Source organism: Helicoverpa zea, chromosome 31, assembly GCF_022581195.2.
Source record: "Helicoverpa zea isolate HzStark_Cry1AcR chromosome 31, ilHelZeax1.1, whole genome shotgun sequence".
NCBI lineage: Eukaryota > Metazoa > Arthropoda > Insecta > Lepidoptera > Noctuidae > Helicoverpa > Helicoverpa zea.
Window position 1 is genome coordinate 9,734,683 of NC_061482.1, and position 19,038 is coordinate 9,753,720.

A 19,038-nucleotide genomic window follows, 5' to 3' on the forward strand; every position below is an offset into this window, starting at 1 on the left:
ATAGCACATACCACTAAGTGAAACTTTGATATCCTCAATAAAATCTATATTTTTATCACATAAAACAGAGTTGGCCACAGTGATTCAAAATACGATACAGCCATTTTAGCACGAACATTCCCAAAACAAGTAAGCCCACCTACTCATTTTGGACATTAACATAAAATTATTGTTGTGGCTGTGGTTGAACACTGCAATAATCAAACACTTTCTAATTGATACTTTAAAAACACACAAGGTATTTTGCAGTTTCAGGAAATAAATGTTTAAATCTTAGTAAATAACAACGTAGAAGAAATAGCATTTACCTCGAAAATAACAGTCGGAAGACGGACAACACACGAACTAATATTTCACAAATTTAATATACCACATTAATGACAACAATTGCCGGAACATTTATTAGAAATTTATTCAATTTATTCCACATTTTTTAACGGGAGAGAGAGTATCACAAATCAGATTGTTTAACGATTTGTCTATGATGCGTCAATGACGTCTTGCTATCAAAATCAAAATGTCACAGATGATAAATTTAAAAGTTAAAATTATGTCAACGCCCAAGAGAGCTTACGCATCGGAAATGACTACTCGTAAACTCATAGCTAAGACTGACTGCACCTAGGTGTAGTCACATTGACGATGGCTACACCTAGTTCTAACCGAAGTTAAGAGTTTAGCTGGTTACACCTAGCGTTCAACTCAGTAAAGCCACACTTCCGATTTTTGCCGTAACAGAGCCAATGAGGAAAGAGTTAAATTATTCAAAATAGTCCGCAGTAAGCCGAAGTGCTACTCCACACTCCACATAGAGCTTAATCACGGTCAATTTTGCAAATAGTGTGGAGGAAGCTCAACAAAGTATGGAACTTTTGAGTCAATCGTTGCTATATGAAAGTTGAAATAGCTTTCTTGAAATAGTACTATATAACCTGCTTACTCTATTTTTAAATATGGACTGACTTTATTTACTTGGACAAAATACTATAGAGCTGGCAAAAACGGGACGAATAAGAAAATTACATTGTCCACAGGGGCCATTCAATCTGATACTGGCTATAAAATTCTGTATTTCTAAATTATCTGTGTGCCCATAGTTCAGTGGCGCCCTCTCACTGTCATTGCAGCGGCTAACTAACGTCTAGACATCTATCACTGGAGGGACTAGTTGTTGGTTTTTTAGTATAAAAATTATATTTTACCATAGAAAATGGACGAAGAAGGCGAGAATATTTTGCTCGAAGATAATTACTATCAATTGCTGAATGTTTCTAAGACGGTAAATATAAATCACGTGCATTTTTACATTTGATTTCAGAGATTTTGCATTATCAATATTATATAACGACACAAATCAATCATCTATCGTAGAATACAAATAATTCTTGTTAAACAAGAGCTTCACTAATATTATTTATCACTATGCAATTTTTGATGTATTTATTTAAAATGTAATTTTGAGGTTAGGAGCGGTGCATCTTGCATTATGTGCCTACACAACTGCAATAAATCAGTTTTAAGAATATTAATATTACACTTTTTATGTAATAATATTCTTGTTTATGTTGTCAGCTGCAATTTCGAATTTCTCATTTTTGTAAAGTTAATTGGCAGCATGATGCAATATTATGCAGAAGATCACATAGGTAGGTACTCTAAGTATTAAAATATTCACCGTTTTTATTAAAATACTTGATTACAAATATTAACGAGTTCTGTGTTCGATTGTTAATCATAAGATATTTAGTCTTATTTTTTATATCACAACCATCCACTTTTACAAGATTGTTTTGTAATATTTTCAAATTTCTTAAGTAATGAAGGCAATTCTTCCTTTCTTTTGTGATAGAAAAATGTAGAAAATGATAAATAATAAATGTAATGAAATAGAAAATTTTTTAGAACTATTGAGTAACAATATCTTCACTCACAATGCATATTGAAGGGGTCTACCTATCAGCTCCATACAGATATACATTGAATTACTAGTAACTCTGTATGTCCATTTGGGGCTTATGCTCTTGATAGGGATCTATATGATTATTATTCAAGGGGTAATCTCTAATCTACTAAACCAATTTTGATAATTCTTTTACCCATGAAAAGCTACCTTATTTGTGAATGTCATAGGCTATATTATATTTTGGCGTGCTAAGTTGTTTGCTGTGAATGCGGGTGGAAACTCATGGAGCAGCTAGTTATGCATAAGACAAAACAAATATGCGATAATGACTTTCTATGGCTTTATTTATATCAAAGAGCCGATACATTACTGTGCTTTTTTCAAACTATGATTTAAATATAACATGAAAAATTACTCTTCAGCAGATTTAAACACCATTTATAGTTGGAATATTTTAGTTGGGTTATTTAACGGAACAAACATGTAATATATAATGATACATACATATCCACCATAGTTAACCTTACAAACCTCCTTTTGGCTTCGCAATAGTAAAAAACAAATCTAATGATGGTTGATTTGTGTTAGTTTTAGAATGCAAATTCAAGTTATAGATTTCTGAATATGTGTTTATCAAGACTAATGATATAAGTACTGTATATGTCCTTCTTAAATGAATATATATTGTCATTGCAAAGTAGGATTATTTCAAAGCCATTGCTTCATAATAAGTAATCACTTAAAAAACCTCTTTCTCTCAACCAGCTTCTGATCTTTTCTTCTTGGCTCTTTTCCCAGCTCTACTCGACTTTGCTGTAATGTGCTTTACACTTTGAGTCCTCCCTGTAGAAAATTATACTAGCTACTTCATTCTTATTTATGTCATCTCAGACAATCCATCCATCTTTTCATTGGTCTTTCTTTCCTTCTCTATACATCCTCGTTTATACTTCTTGATAGCATGTGCTTTATCCGACATCCATACATTTTTATAGCAGTTTATGATCCCTAAGAGAATTACAAATTATGATTAAGCTTTTATGGATTTCCAGTCACATAACACATTGTAGTTTTTCAAAGAACTACATATTAAGTTCAACAAGGATTTCTATTACCTTACAGGCCCCACCAGAGGAAATAAACAGCGCATATCGGCGTTTCTCACGCATGTTCCATCCAGACAAGCACAGCACTGATCCAAACAAACAGAAATGGGCCGAACAAATATTCAACAAAGTCAAGGAGGCTTATGAGGTGCTTTCTGACTCACACAAGAGAGCCATCTATGATACTTTAGGTATGAATTTACTCTCCTATTAAATGGGTACATCCTGTGTTTACATCAATCTAAACTGTATAACAAGTATTTTTAAAATCTGTTGTTACTTACAAGACATTTTCTTTCAAGACCTATTTACGATTATTAGATCATTGTGTTGTTTCTTTGGTGTATTTACATAATATATAAATTAATTTGTTTTATAGGAAAGCGAGGCTTGGAGGTTGAGGGCTGGGAGATAATATTCCGTACTCGCACCCCTAGAGAAATCAGAGAAGAATATGAAAGGTATTATTTCAGTTTTCTGTTAAATTTTGACTACAGTAAGCAGTTGATCAATAAGGAAAACCCTCAAGTACAGGAATATTTATTCTAGATCTGGTCTTGAGTAGGGTTGAGATAGTATTATAGTCTTTATATAGAGATGCTATTTATATACTAATCAATAAAAAGGAAAGGCAAACAAACATCGATGGACTAGGCTGTGGAACTGCTGAACCTTTTTGAATAATTCTTTCACTGTTAGGAAGCTATACTATCTGCGCTGAACATGGGCTGTGTTTTATCTGGGTACGGGGAGAAGCAGCTAGTATTTCAGTCATTGTCAATCTAGTTTTCAACTAAAACCTTTTTTTTTCTATACAGGTTGAAACGCGAGAGAGAGGAGCGAAGGCTCCAGCAGAGTGCCAATCCCCGCGGAACAATCACACTGTCTGTCAACGCCACGGATATGTTCATGAAATATTACGATGAGTATGAAATTTTGTAAGTACTGCTTACTTTTTGGTTTTGTTTTTTTTTTTTAGTTTTTATCGTCGTTTGTTAGAGCATGATCATTGCACAAACCATGAACACGGCACCACCATTCCATGCAGTTTTACCAGTAGTCTATATATATTTCTTATAACAGTATCATCTGAGTCCTTAAGGACTTAACAAATGAATGAAAAGTATCCATATCCGGTGTTCTTCAACTGGACGTTTCGAACTTCATCACAATCGGGAAACAAATTAAGTTTTGTTAATCTCATTCATTGGTACAAATAAGAATGGTAATGCTGATTTATAAATCACAATACTTTAGGCCAACGAACTTTTGCTCATATTTCCATTTACTTTAGTTTGTGTGTAGGTATTAATTAAAATTTAAATACCTACTTAGTTTATTCTTTTAGTTTTTTTGCTTATGCTGTGTAAAAAAAAATAATGAACGGAAATAAATGTGAAGACATTATGGTGTTAAGTATTATTAATTGAATTCCAGGGAAGAGCCGACTATTATACCAAATATTGAAGTATCGGGCATGACTATACAGCAATCAATTGATGCGCCAGTCACTCTAAGGAACACGATGACTCTTTCGGGGAACATATCAACACAGAATGGAATAGGTAAGCGTTGTCATTATTATATTACAAATATATGGTCAAATTCTATATTGTGAAACTTAATTGATGCTTTGCAAGTAAAATTTTTGATTTAATAAGCATTATGATATTCCTAGGTTCAACCAGCGGTTTTACCCGCTTTTTAAGGGTTACGTCTATATACTATTCTGATGTATAAGCTATATTACAGCCAAGTTAAGCAGTTGAGCCGTTTTCACACAAATTAATGTTGAAGTACTAATGTGACTCAAGGCCATATTGCTCTTTACTAATAACCTCTTACAATATTTACAGGCACCGGTTCTGTAAACATCTGCAACAGAAACCTTAGCTCTGAAAAAGGTTGGACAGAAGTGGAGTTTGGCATAGGAAATGGTCCACTTCTTGGTTTCAAGATATTTAGGACTCTGTCGCGATTGATGTTCCTGAACTGTGGGACGGTGCTGCAGTTCACGCCTCGGGGGATAACGCCGAGCCTGATATCAAGTAAGTTCTACTTATCATTAAAATATAATCATCATCATCTCAGCCATAGGACGTCCACTGCTGAACATAGGCCTCCCCCTTAGATTGGCCTTCCCAAAGATACCTGTTGGAGGCGAACTGCATCCAGCGTCTTCCGGCGACCTTTATAAGGTCGTCTGTCCACCTTGTTGGTGGACGTCCTACGCTGCGCTTGCTAGTCCGTGGTCTCCACTCCAGCACTTTTCGGCCCCATCGGCCATCTGCTCTGCGAGCAATATAATAACCCTTTGTAATTTTATAAGATACTATAGTTCGGCCATTCAGAGAATGCGTTCCTGACACGTCGCGATTGAACTGACGACGTAACTTTGCAATGGCGTTGCAGTTACGATAAAAATATTTTTGCTGGTTGTTTACCGTTTTAACAATTGAGGAGCATTAAAACAACATTATTATATCAATAATCAATGAATGTAGTTACGTCGTCAGTTCAATCGCGACGTGTCAGGAACGCATTCTCTGAATGGCCGAACTATAGCTGTTTCACAGCAGTTACACCCGCGTCCTGAGAAAACTTCTTCTCGTACTCGGAAAAATAAAACCTGTGTCACCAGGCGATAATTTTTCCCAGCAGTGAAAAATGTGTGTGACCGTTCCTGACCAAGACAAAATTAGACTACCTATGACTCCAAGCCCCTTTCACAATCTATTTAGTAGTTTTATTTAAAAAAATATTTGAATAAGTTACTTAATAATATTGCATATTGTTCCTTAGCCATGGCCGTACAATTGGATGCACACTCGGTGGGCTACTTGACCTACCGTGCCGGTGGCCCGGGAGGTTCTTCAATGACGTCGATCTACGTGCGCGATTCCGAGAAGTACCACACTAACACCGCACTGCAGATCGGAACGCCACACTCGTTTATATCGTTCAACATCATGAGGAAACTGCCGCAGCATGATATGAAACTCAGGCTGGCTCTGAAGTAAGCTCTTTTTAATATACTAGCTGTTTCCCGTGATCATTCACATCCCAGATATAATAGCTTATTAGCAGATAATTTGCTTCCCAACAGCGAAAGAATTGGGTACAAGCAAATATGTTTCCTCTTTATTATATTACTATAGATAAACTAGATATTATGACTGTTTAATATTCTCATACGCTTGCGTGTTGACTTAATTTTTGCCATTTGAATGAAACAAAGCTTTCCATTGCGATCTGTTCGGTTCTTTATTAAGCGTGAGTTTGCACATAGTGCACTAAATGATACAAAAAAGTGGTCCCTTTTATTGCTCGTGTATTATTCTATGGGTATTGCCATCATTTATTAGTATTTATGTCTGCTTGGAAAAAATAGGACCTGTTTTCATCTTACGATTCCTGCCAAGTTACATGCCGGGTACTATACCTATTTGTTGCTAGCTTATCATAATTTTTATTATATTATTATGTAGACTTTTCGTTTAAGAGTATTGAATAGCTGCATTGCCTACATTTTGCAGAGAAACACGCGATTTTGTTATGCGTCCTGCTTTTGCGAATTTAATTTGGGAACAAATATAATGACCACCATAAAATGCTTTGATACCCTTAGTTTTGCAACCAGAAAAATCTACTGAACACCAGAAAAATAAAGTCTAAAAATGTAATAGTACCAGCTATTTTAGTCACGACTTCACTTTAAATTGTATTCGACCACCAAATTTAGTAAATGATCACCAACTCTTGACGACCAAATTAATGTATTATTTTTGCCTAAATAAGTCACTGTGATTGCCATAAAATGTAGGCTTATTATCAAATAAAGTATTATGATGCCATATTAAGTTATGTGTCCGGCTTGCAATGCATGCGTGAGTGTCAGTATGACGAGTGACAGGGGAAAATGGAAGAAAATGACATATTGCGCCGACCCCAAGTAAAATTGGGAACAGGGCAGGAGAAAGAAGAAGAAGAATGTGTTTCTCAATACACTCCCTCGAAAACACACTCTTATCGCACTGTTTAGAGGCATGCAATAGACAATTTTCCACCCTAGTGCAGGAAAAGGGTCCCCATAATGTTATTACATTTATTCTATCAGGCCGAACTTATTGTTTTGGAGTCAGTTTACTTAAACAGGATAACAAGATGTAAAAACTTTGATTATCATTTTATATTAAAACGCTGGTATAATTTTGATGATCATTCACTACTTTTGGTGATCTTTTACTACTTTTGGGATAACAATGATTTATTTGGACTCATTTTGCTTAAATAGGATAGCAGAATGTAAAAACGTTGGTTATCATTTTTCTTTAAAATGGTGGTTTAATTTTGGTGATCATTTACTATTTTTGGCTTGCGCATGATTTATTTTGGAGTAATTTCACTTAAATAGGATAGCAAAGTGTTAAACTTTGGTTATCATTTTACATTAAAATGCGAGTTTCATTTTGGTGATCATTTACTATTTTTGTCTGCTATTTGTTACTATTTCTGGTGATCAGTTAAACATAAGCCATTTAATTTGTCAGAACTATAGCTGATTGCACTTGATGTTTCGTAAATAAACATGCTACGCCAAGATACTAGACAGAGAAAATGTATAGACCTTTTTCAGTTTCGAATGAATTGTCCAAATTAGATTATTTGGTACTTTATACAATAGTTGGGGATAATATGCTTAAAAAATATAATATACTAGCTTCCGCCAGCGGCTTCGCCCGCGTGGTGTGTTGATAAAAAGTAGCCTATGTGTTAATCCAGGGTATCACCTATCTACATACCAAATTTCAATCAAATCGGTCCAGCCGTTTTTGCGTGATTGAATAACAAACATACATCCATACATTCTCACAAACTTTCACATTTATAATATAAGTAGGATATAAGTAGGATATGACGTGTATAATATTGCCGGTGCATTTAGTTGAATAATATCATTTAAATAATAATATGAAATATTTTAGATCGATAAAATTTCGAGCTGTGCGCACATTTACTTGTATAGAATCGTATTCAACAAAGCTTTGCTAAGCTATTTATAAAAATAACAGGTATTTATGTCTCAGGATATCCCTTCATATTTGTTATTATGCTGTTCAAAACCAAGGGCACGGTTACTGATTTTGTACCAGAACTTTTAAAATAATACTTTTAGGTAATTGATAGTCTGTATAGTAGTGTGTGCCATGCGAAAAAAACTGCATTGTTATTTAAACTTGAACGCTAACTGCAATGCTTATTTTTGATATCGAATTGTTGATAATTTTATTGTTGTGTTGAACATTCTCCCATGCTTTTCTTGTCATAATGCTTGCTACCAATGTTATAATGTTTCAAGACAATTTGCTGCGTCCTAACAGAGTGATGTGTGGTAAAATAAACATGGAATCGACATTACTTTTCAGGTTCGGAACATTTGGCGCGATTGCTGAGTACGGCGCTGAGAAAAAAGTGTCACAGAATAGCAGCGTGTCAGCGGCCGTCATGCTGGGCGTTCCCAGTGGTGTGATGCTCAAACTCAAGTACGTTTGTAGTCTGTGCCGTTCAACTCATCTGCCTAGCCTTTTCCTCACTACGTCGGGGTCGGCTTCCAGCCAAGCTGGATGCAGCTGAGTACCAGTGTTTTACAAGGAGCGACTGCCTATTTGACCTTCTCAAACCAGTTACCTGGGCAACAAGATACTTCTTGGTAGGTCATCACCACGCTGTCACACTTGTATTATTAAGTTGAAAGTTTTGAGTTAGTGTGTGTCTGATACTTCTTCACTTCACATGCAAATAGCGTGTAATAATGTCTCTCTCATCAGAATAGCTCCGAGTGCAAGAAGTAGTTCCTTTAGGAAGCGGGTAAAAGCAGTAACGGAAAATAGTTTTATATATTAGAATAAGGTATCGATGAGCTGTTTTCTGGTTTCGATATGACTAATACAGATACAGCTAAACTGCATCTCTTCGGCATTACACAAAAAAGGTATAACCTCAGTCAACATGAGAAAAAATTCTGTCAATGTGTGATATCTTGTTAAAAACGATTACATACTTTATTATCCTTTTAATTTATGATATAATCCAAAATGCTGTTGACCATTTTTTGGCAGATTGGTCTTGATTTGACAAGGAACCCGAATGCCTCGTTAGCTTACTCGGAAAGGATCATTTTGTGAATGCCCATCGTACGCATTTGATTTAGAAGAAGGCGCCTTACCTATGGCACTCCTCTCATCTTTCCTTGCCCCGTGATCCAATATTGTTGCTAACATGAACTATCCTTTCAGATGGACATGCTCGTCACAAACTATCGTAGTACCCATCCACTTATGTGAAGAAGTGTTACCATCGCCCGTGTTTTACGCTACCGTCGTGCCTCTGGTGTCTTGGTTGGTGCTAAAGAAGGTCATCTTGGACCCCATTGCGAGGGAGCGGCAGGAACGCGACAGGCAACGATCTATGGAGGCTAATTATGAAAGGTAATTTATCTTTTTACTATTACCCCTCGCTAGAAATATCTCCTGTGTCGTGGTTGCATAAACATACAGTGTGATACAATTTTAATTTCAAAACCGACGAATATTTAATCATGTGTAAAATAAATAATTTTGTGGCTAGACTTACAATATATACAGGGTTACTGGTAAGTAGACCGCATCCTTTCATGAGGTGATAGTATAGGTCAATACGGACTTTGACCATGGGATACACTGGGTAAAAGTTAACCCGTTTGAAGATAATCGAATTTCAAGATCTTTTCTTAACAAGTCGTCTAGGTACACTCATAAATTTTTATTATTAGTTAAAAGTCTCGTTTTTGCGGTAAACGTCGATAAACGTAGATGTTTTTTAAGTATTCTGTCACAAAAAAATGAAGACTAATATTTTTGAGAAAATAGCTACTAAAAAAGTAATTGCTGTTCGCTATAATTTCCTCTGTGATTTGTACAGTTTTATGGTTTGTTATTATGAAGTGATTCATCTTCTATCCAAAAACACACAAAAACCACAAAAACGAAGCTTTTGACTAATAATGAAAATTTATACGTGTACCTAGACGACTGATCTTGAAATTCGATTATCTTGAAACGGGTTAACTTTTTCCCAGTGTATGCCATGGTCAAATTTGTCTATAATGAAACAAACTATCTATGTATAAGTAATTAATTACATCGAAAAAAGTATGTCATAATAAAAACGAAAGAGTTGTCAAGTATCATATGAACGTCCCGAACGTTGCAGGTGTTTATCAAGTTGATTATTGCGACGCATTTATTCACGACTTATCCAAAGGCAAAAATAGATTATATTTCATTCTCGCGAAGTAGTTTAACAAACAACATGACCTGAGTTAGCTTATTCTATGGTAAAGGCTACTTACTGCGCAAATCGTACGGATTTACTTGTAGGTACCTCAGCGTACTCAGGAGTATCATTTTCCACTACTAAGAAGGCGGGTTTTAACCCATCTATTGAAATATTACTTTCGTGTCCTGGCAATAGAATCTTAAACAGTTTGGGACCTCTTTTCGAAACCATACATGCATTTGGCCCATTTCGATATGTCCGCATTCATTCCCGGCCAATAGAACTTTTTAGCAACCATTTTGCGTGTGGTCCGAATCTCGAGATGGCTTAAGTTATGTACACTACTTATTTATTATTTGGAGGACCAACAGCAGTAACATTTAATAATTATAGAACAAATTATGTAACATGCAGCTAGTTATAGGTCCCCACTTTTAAACTATTGTATACATGATACTTATATCGTGTACAGACATGAAAGTATTGAATTACACAATAATACACAACTGCAAAGTTCAGTCATCCAATACAATCAAGTTGGATATTTTTTAAAGAAATCACGGCTCAGCACCCTTCTCACTGTCGCATGGTTAGCATATCTATCGAAATTTTAAATATCACTATTGAAAATGCTTTTTTAAAATCCGGAGTGATATATGTCCTAATTACGTTTGTCGAAATTTCACAATAAATCTACTTATTACACGTGTCAGGCATAGAAACTGGTTTTAATTTAATATTATTACCAGTTTGCTGCGTACTTACTGTACAAGTAAGTACTCATCTTGCGCTTGCGCATCAGCTAGAGAGCGTTACAGTCTAGTACAAATGGTTTCCAAGCGAGATAAAGAATCGGCTACTACATTATCTTTTCCTACTATATGTCGGATATCTACCGTAAACTCACTAATAAAAAGTAGCTGTCTAGTCCATATAGGGGTTTCTTTATCATCCTTACCTAATTTATAAATCACATATAGGTACTCAATACAGTTAGATGCACCCGGGACCCACCAATGTAAAGTTTTTACAAAATTAAATGAATTTGTTGTCCAACAGATTACAAGAGATGCAGCGGCAGGCCCGTGCGACTATCGAACTGATGAGAGAAACGTATTCGAGGATTAGGTCTGACGAAGAAAAGAAGAAGGGCCTTGTTATCCTCCGAGCACTTTACGGAAAGTTACCTGCAAGTAAGTGGTCCTTTTGTTTTACATTTTTAACTAATTGTACCCAGACAAAATACAGCCAAAGTACCTCAGGGTGAAATTGACTGTCTAAAGGTGATTGATGTTTTGAAATCGTCACAATAATGTTTGAATTTATTCATCACAAACACACTCACTCAAATAAAAATCTTTCCGCTTTTATAATATTACTGTAGATTTATAACAGTGGTTTCAGATTAACGTATTATTGAGCCTGTAACTTGAGTTACAATACAAAAATACAATGATTTTGCCCCTTTACTGAAGTAGATTTATGTTTTATTTATTTTTAAATATGAATTATAAGTTTGTTAAATGAATAAAGATTAAACATATTACACAAGAGATAATATATAAACTTTTATTGACAGATGCGTCAAGCCACGAGGTGGGCGCTGAGACGTCGGGCGACGGCACGTCTCCTGAGACGCCCGGTCCGTTCAGCGAAGTGGTCGACGTCACGATACCGATACAGTGCCTAGTTAAGGACTCGCGATTAGAACTCATTGAAGCTAGCAAGGTGGGTACTCACTACAAGGTGTTATATAGTGGTTTGAAGTCCCCTTTTATGTTAGAGAAATGACAGAGATCTAATAAATAACGATAAGCAGCTATTATTTATAGATATATTTAGTAACATCTATATTAGTAGGTACAGCTAAAAGATAAAGTAATTATTTTCGTTTTGTTACACTTAGTAGTTATTTTCAGTTTGATGACACAAGATGTAAAACGTTTACTTACAGCTTGTTAAAATCTGAATTCTCAAAGCTTGCACATAATAATTGCTTGCACTACCAAACCATTTACATAATTGCTGATTCGGCTGTACATAACTGTTTCACTACGAATCTATGAAAATAATGTAGCCGGCAGTATACAGCAAGCCAGACCAATGTCTGAGATTATTCGTAGTAAGAAAAAATAAATAACAAAACCTACTGTTTATTTACCGTCCGAGACATACTAAAGAAAGATGTGGAATATTCGTCGCACCATTACATGTACGTGCATAGTGGGCGTGGCTAGCTTCACAATGGCGCACGTGGTAACCAGCTACCTCTATAACGGCCGGTTCACACATGTCTCCGTTTTACTGTCCCGTTTTATCGTGTACGTTTTTTTTTCGTCGATGGCGTATGTAGTTGTATACAGAATACTGTGCCATGTGTGAAGTCACTCATACAACTACATACGCCATCGACGAAAAAAAACGTACACGATAAAACGGAACAGTAAAACGGAGACATGTGTGAACCGGCCGTAATATCTATTATAAAGAGTAGCAATTTCAGAAATTACTCTTCGTATTATGTTTTAGATTAATCATCGCCTTACGCCACCATTATTCATGGGACAGTTGTACTCACACAATGGCTGATAAGCGACAATTTTCAGAATAATATATCCGCTTATTATATTAAGATTCTTAACATATTGTTAGCAGACACGTGTTTCCTGGACGTCAAGCTATACAAAGCAATGGATAACAACTATTTATTTCTATTTGAATGACAGAATAATTTTAAAAAATATTTCTTATATACCTTGATACCAAGTGCACTGTGCTTTTCATAATATATATCGGGTGTGTTTCATAATCACATTAAATGAAATGCGTTAGTATACTGGTTAATATATGTCGATTAACACAAAGGAAAAATAAAAATAAACAAAAATAATAAAATGAATTTTTCGAACAAAGTAAATAGAATAAAAATGTGCGAAAATAAGAACACCATATACATGTCAGTCATTATAGTAAGTTCAACTCAGTCGTGCGCGCGGCCCTATGTGTGGGTAACCCTTGTACATATACAGTGACTTTGTGTGCGTGACAAGAGGTACAGTCGGGTACAAATACAGTTATTTAGGGGTTGTATACGGCTGTTTAAAGTACAGTTATTACGTAATTTAGTTTATTTATTTATAATGATTCTGTATCGCTACTTGAAAAATCAAATGATGAATTTTCGGATTCGCTACTTTCACCAATGTTAATTATAAATTCTGACTCCATGTCAAAATGTCTATAGTATTCTTCTTTTTCTTTTGTACATGTCGACAAGTATTACCCAACATCCCTTCATCAATTTGACTTAAACGTTCATTTATGAGTTTCATTATTTCCGTCTTATTTTTGTCGACATTATGCGAAGCCATATAATTTTTTAAAATTCCCCACACATTTTGTTTCCATTATTATACTAAATTATAGGTCTTTTACATTCTTAGTCCACACATTTATTTATTGTCCGCGTACCTCGAGCTAGAAAATATGTAAGGAGTATTTAATTCATCTTAGATATTTCACTTCATTTATTTCTTAGATACTGTCAATGTCAATTTGAAAAGCCGTATGAGAAAATAATGATAAACTGTAAAATGTAATAATAAAAAGCTTTGAATGTTGTTTCATTTTTTTGAAACGCTACCTGACTCCTTAAAACATTTTCTCCGTGAAGAACTAGACATTTTCGTAAACGACTGTACCCATAACAAAAAGCGATGAGAACACGTCATGCTCGGACGACGTCACTGTCACACGAATGAAAGTTGTATATTTACAAGCCGACGCACACATAGGGCCGCGCGCAAATCTGAGTTGAACTATCTATACAAACAACTGAAATTCTCATTGACATATATTCTAGCGATAGACAAGAACATCCATACAAATAATTTACCCGCTATGTCGTCTGTTGACATTTCGTTGACGTATTGTGACATGTAGTCATCCTCATTGATGATAATTGCAGAAGTGTCGCTCGTATTTTGCCTACATTTTTCATTACTCAAAAAGTTTATATCTAAGTGAATTCAAAATCATGTAATATATCAAAAAGTTTATTTATATCTAATTGAATGCAAAATCATGTAATATATTAAAACCAGGAACTTATTTTTAGGGTTTTTAATATTAATTACGATGTTTTTTTTCTTAAGAGGGCTATCACAAATTTTCGCAAATTTAATTATTTTTTCTTGAAAGTAAGAACATACCATGACAAAGTGAAGTCTGTTTTCATTGATATTTTACCTACTGCTAGTTTTATGGCACATCTGTTTCTGCACGATTTTCTTAATCCATAATTCAAGATGGCGGGCGGGAACAAATTAATGCATATTTGTAAAATTGAATTGTAAATGAAAAGTATGATATACAAGCGTTGTAATAGCATGAACAGCGTGTAATTTTACTAACTTGACTCTCGAATAGTTTATATGTGTAAGTTTATACCTTGATATGTATTTTCTATTTTATAATTGTAGTTTCATAGACATCCATCTGACGCAGGTGTCAAAATCGCTCTGATTTGCCATTTTGGGCACTGCATAGTCTGCAGTGCAGTTCAGTGTGGTAAGCTTTTTGTTCGGAACGTTCTATCTAGTACGTAGTACATATATATCGATGGAAATTCTCCCTTGAAAACTGACAGATGTCAACTGATCAAAACATTCGATACTCCTAACTTTATCTCTGCTTTACACATGATGTTGTAAATTATGAAAACGAAAAATTACTCCTGTGGCTAAACCACTGAATGGATTAGGTTATTTTTTTTACAATTCGCCATAGAATATCATAAAGTATATGTGACAGGATTTAATGTCATTAGGTACGATACACCCGTTACATGGTTTTTTAGATATAATTCACATCCTATCAACATTGTACCTATGCATTATGATACCTACATGTCTTCCTTCCACTAAAGACCGTTCGCAATTTCTATCTATCTGTTTTGCTTAATAGATACATAATTTTAACATTGTGGCTGATGTCAAAATTATACAAGTATTCTCAAATTCCTATCTTTAGTAAGCAGTATAACTAAAACATAGAATATTGTGAAAAGCTGCAAGTAAAACAAATGAACGTTGTTATGTGTTCCCGAATATCGTCGGAAGTTATTCGGGTAATGAAGGCTATTATATAAATAGTTGCTTCGCCCCCATATCACGGTGGGTCGGTAATAACCCGCATAGCAGCTGCAAACATGCATGAAATTGCTCCCATTTGCTATAAATAGCAGTAATTTCTGAAATTGCTATTTATGGAAATTTCGATACCAAGAAAATTTTTATTTAGCGAAAACAAACTCTCAAACTGATGGAAACTTTAAACTGAAGTTGTCAAACTATAGAAGATAGTACTGTTCCAGAATTTGTTGAATAATTTAGACAATGCCACTAGTATGCGATTTTTTACACGGAGACTTATCCTTAGGCAGCATAGTTCATTTAATTTTATTCATTTTCCACCAGATAAATTGTTTCATAATACTGTTCCTTTCTAACTACTGTAATTTTGTCCCCAGTACGAGCTGCCTGGATTCTATGACCCGTGCGTCGGCGAGGACAAACACCTGACTATTCAGTACATGTTTCACAATAACTTGCATTGCTGCACCGTCAACGACAGCCAAGCGCTCGTACTCCCGCGTAACAGTGAGTATTCAACTTTATAATAGTCAGGTCAGTAGATAAGGTTTTGAGTGTTATTTAATTTGGAACATGTAGGTACATGTGGGAGAAAATTATCAGCTATTGATCGACTCGCTTTCAGAGATCCTCGTGGCTAGACTACATCTTTCGTCTGTTTAACAGATTTTCTGTGAAACCAGTGGCTTTTTTTTTTAACTTTCAAGGCAATGGTTTTTTCAAATACATCGTTGTTATGATTGAAAATTATAATCTTTTTAACTGATTTATATTTTTTATATTCTTTTTAAATCTTTGAATTAAACCTGATTATTGATTTAATTTGTTTCTCCACAGATCATCGGATAAAGAATAGATCCTGAAATTCAGAAGCGAACCGCAGGTACAAATTTGTCGGCGCGTTCCCGCCCTCTTTCCTAAACTTAACGAGTAGACTCTTTCTGATTATGTCGAAATGAATGTTACTCTCAAATCCAGAAAATTATCATTACGAAGCTTTGCAACGATATAGGCAGCTTATGACATTCCATTATTTATTACAGAAAATTATCTCAAAACAGGACACCATCACAAATTTTATTAAGTTGCCACATAAGTATACATATATTATTTAAAGCGAATAATGCCTCGGTGATGCGAAATTCTATAAAATTCAAATTAATAAACAATAAAATAACGATATTATGTTATACATAATTTTGCCTATACTCCTTTTGAGTAGGACCTTAATTAACTAAAGAAAGCTATTTATTGTATTTATATTGAGTTTAGCCGGATTTTATTTTTAAACTGTTTTTTTTTTTTTTTTTAATAACAAGACTGTTTATCTTTGGTTAAGTTCTCAAATGGAGTATAGCTATATTTCTTTGCACAGATAAACTTGTATCCCAATGATATCCCAATGACTTTGGCACAACTATTAAAATATTAGGAAACTCAGTGGTTAAGCTAGCATTTAAGTTCGGTTCCTAGTTCAACAGTTGTTGTAGTAATACTGTCAGTAATGCCGTAAATAATAATAAAACTTCTCAGTGTTGAAGATATAAAATCAACATAACAGTAAAAATAAATCTTCAGATAATAATTCACTGACAGAAAAGTTCAAAAGTTCTGATACAAAAATGCATTTTGTTGGTTTTGAAGTAGAACTTCATAGCAGTAATTATAGGACCATACTACATCTGTTAGTACCAAAATCTAAATAAAAGAGTAGGACCCGTGACGTCTCACCTACTTTAAATTTGTTCCAAACAGTACTTTTACACAAAATTCAAAACGTGTTGTATTTTCGTTGTTATTTCTTTGTAAGAGACAGGAATAAATATGAGTCTACTATTTTAGGTTTGTCTAAAAGACAGATTAATAACTTTTCATTCCACATGTCTATTACATGTACGAGTGGAAAAAAACAATATAATCGAACATTTATTCGCGGAACGCAACTACTCTGATACGATCTCGCACGCACATGGGATATTATATTAACACTCGGCTGTACATTAATCTTTCTGGAACCATAAGAACTATTTTTGATAGTAAATAACCATATTTTTGATATTCGACTAGACAACATATTCGCTGATAAAAGATCCGAAGTCATATTATTCAATGAAAGGTTTTTATAATAGTGTCCGGTGCTTGATTAAAGCTATGGCCACATAAATGCAGTAACAATTTCGAAGATGGCACATGAAAAAGTGTGTATTATTATGGTATTCAACATTCGTATCTTTTGTCAAATTGTCAATCCTGATCATTTTTTTTAATAACTTAGGTAAGGTTCAAAGTACTTTGTAGCGGTATATTTTATTCCCGGTACATAAAACCGTAGGATATCTGCCATCCGTATCAAGCGAACTTGACACTAGACTTAATGAAGAGGAAAACCTTAGGGCACACATTATGTGTTACATTAGATGCTGCTATATCCTTTTACTATATCCATCTTTTAAAACATATAACTATCAATATTTCTAATGTTTGTCGGTGGACTATTTATTAAGCAAAAGTACCTTAGAACTGCGACTTTAACGTTAAAGTTAAAACCAAAAATCACACTTTTATCGACATACATTCATGTTGCCCGCAGTCAATAGTTACAAGTTATTTCCTAACTTTTAGTGTACCGGAAAATAGCTCGTGTGTTTTTTTCTAATTAATAAGTCTCGCACAAATCTAGTCGATACTAGAAAAACATCTACCTTGGAACTTGGCCTGCACAAAAAAGCTTGACTAATTAATTTTCTGGATTTTGACATGTTAGTTAGACGTAAAAGTTAATTGTTGAACAGTTAGTTTGTTTGATTTGTGCTTCGTCAGTGTAATGAGAAGAGCAAAATAAATCGCCTGTCTTACTGAAATACCTTTTTAGTATTGTTTTGTATGCCATTTTTTGTAAAATAATTGACAATTAAATACGAGACATCCAAAAACAATGTAGCTCATCCAGTGAGCTAATTGAATCCTGAGTTTAGTTTGTTGATTATAAATATTGTTTTTAATTAAAAAATGCCTTAAGGAATATATACTGCGAATTAAAATATGATGTTGTTAATTTCTGTGTTTAATTTTCTTGATTACTTTTTTGATCCATCCCGAAATGATGTTCATTCATGAGGGTTATCCCAATATTAATATTTAGCATAAATTAAAGGTAAGGCAGTCACGAATTGTCACCAACGCTGGGCAAACTACGTGGGAATGTCGAATGAGGAAATATGCCCAGATATATATTAAAACCTAATACGTGTGAAGTGTTCGGCAACGACCGTAGATTGCGCCACTGTACACGTTTATATAAAACTGTAAACACGTGACTGCGTAACAGCGGTGGCTGACTGTTATAGCTGCAATATTTTTAAAGATAGATATAAAATTAAAAACGTCTGCCATTTTATCAAACTGTTAAAGGAATAGGTTCTAAAGTTGGGCTAGTTCGCCGACTCCTAGATGAAGTGAGTGCCGATTGAGATGTTTTTTTTTAATGAAATATGAAAAGCCGGAAAGTGGCAAAACCATTCGGCACCGCCGGACGTTACCATAAACTATATAGGTAATT

General features: G+C 34.6%; 2 protein-coding genes across 2 annotated transcripts in view; one reads left to right on the forward strand and one right to left on the reverse strand.

Moving 5' to 3' along the window:
- The window catches only part of LOC124644900 (WD repeat-containing protein 47), a 37,313-nt gene extending 36,772 nt beyond the window's left edge, over positions 1 to 541 (reverse strand). The window contains exon 1 of the mRNA XM_047184566.1: positions 309 to 541. The gene's annotated coding sequence lies outside the window, so the exon portion shown is untranslated. The remainder of the gene's footprint in view (positions 1 to 308) is intronic.
- Positions 542 to 1,117: 576 nt separating this feature from the next.
- On the forward strand, positions 1,118 to 18,534 carry LOC124645034 (dnaJ homolog subfamily C member 11). Its single transcript, XM_047184772.1, has 13 exons — positions 1,118 to 1,279; positions 3,026 to 3,200; positions 3,389 to 3,470; positions 3,828 to 3,947; positions 4,447 to 4,574; positions 4,866 to 5,057; positions 5,812 to 6,025; positions 8,436 to 8,552; positions 9,306 to 9,497; positions 11,386 to 11,519; positions 11,906 to 12,054; positions 15,857 to 15,986; positions 16,317 to 18,534. Exons 1-13 carry the CDS (start codon positions 1,211 to 1,213, stop codon positions 16,340 to 16,342), a joined length of 1,728 nt encoding a protein of 575 aa, XP_047040728.1. The 5' UTR covers positions 1,118 to 1,210; the 3' UTR covers positions 16,343 to 18,534.
- Positions 18,535 to 19,038: the final 504 nt, after the last annotated feature.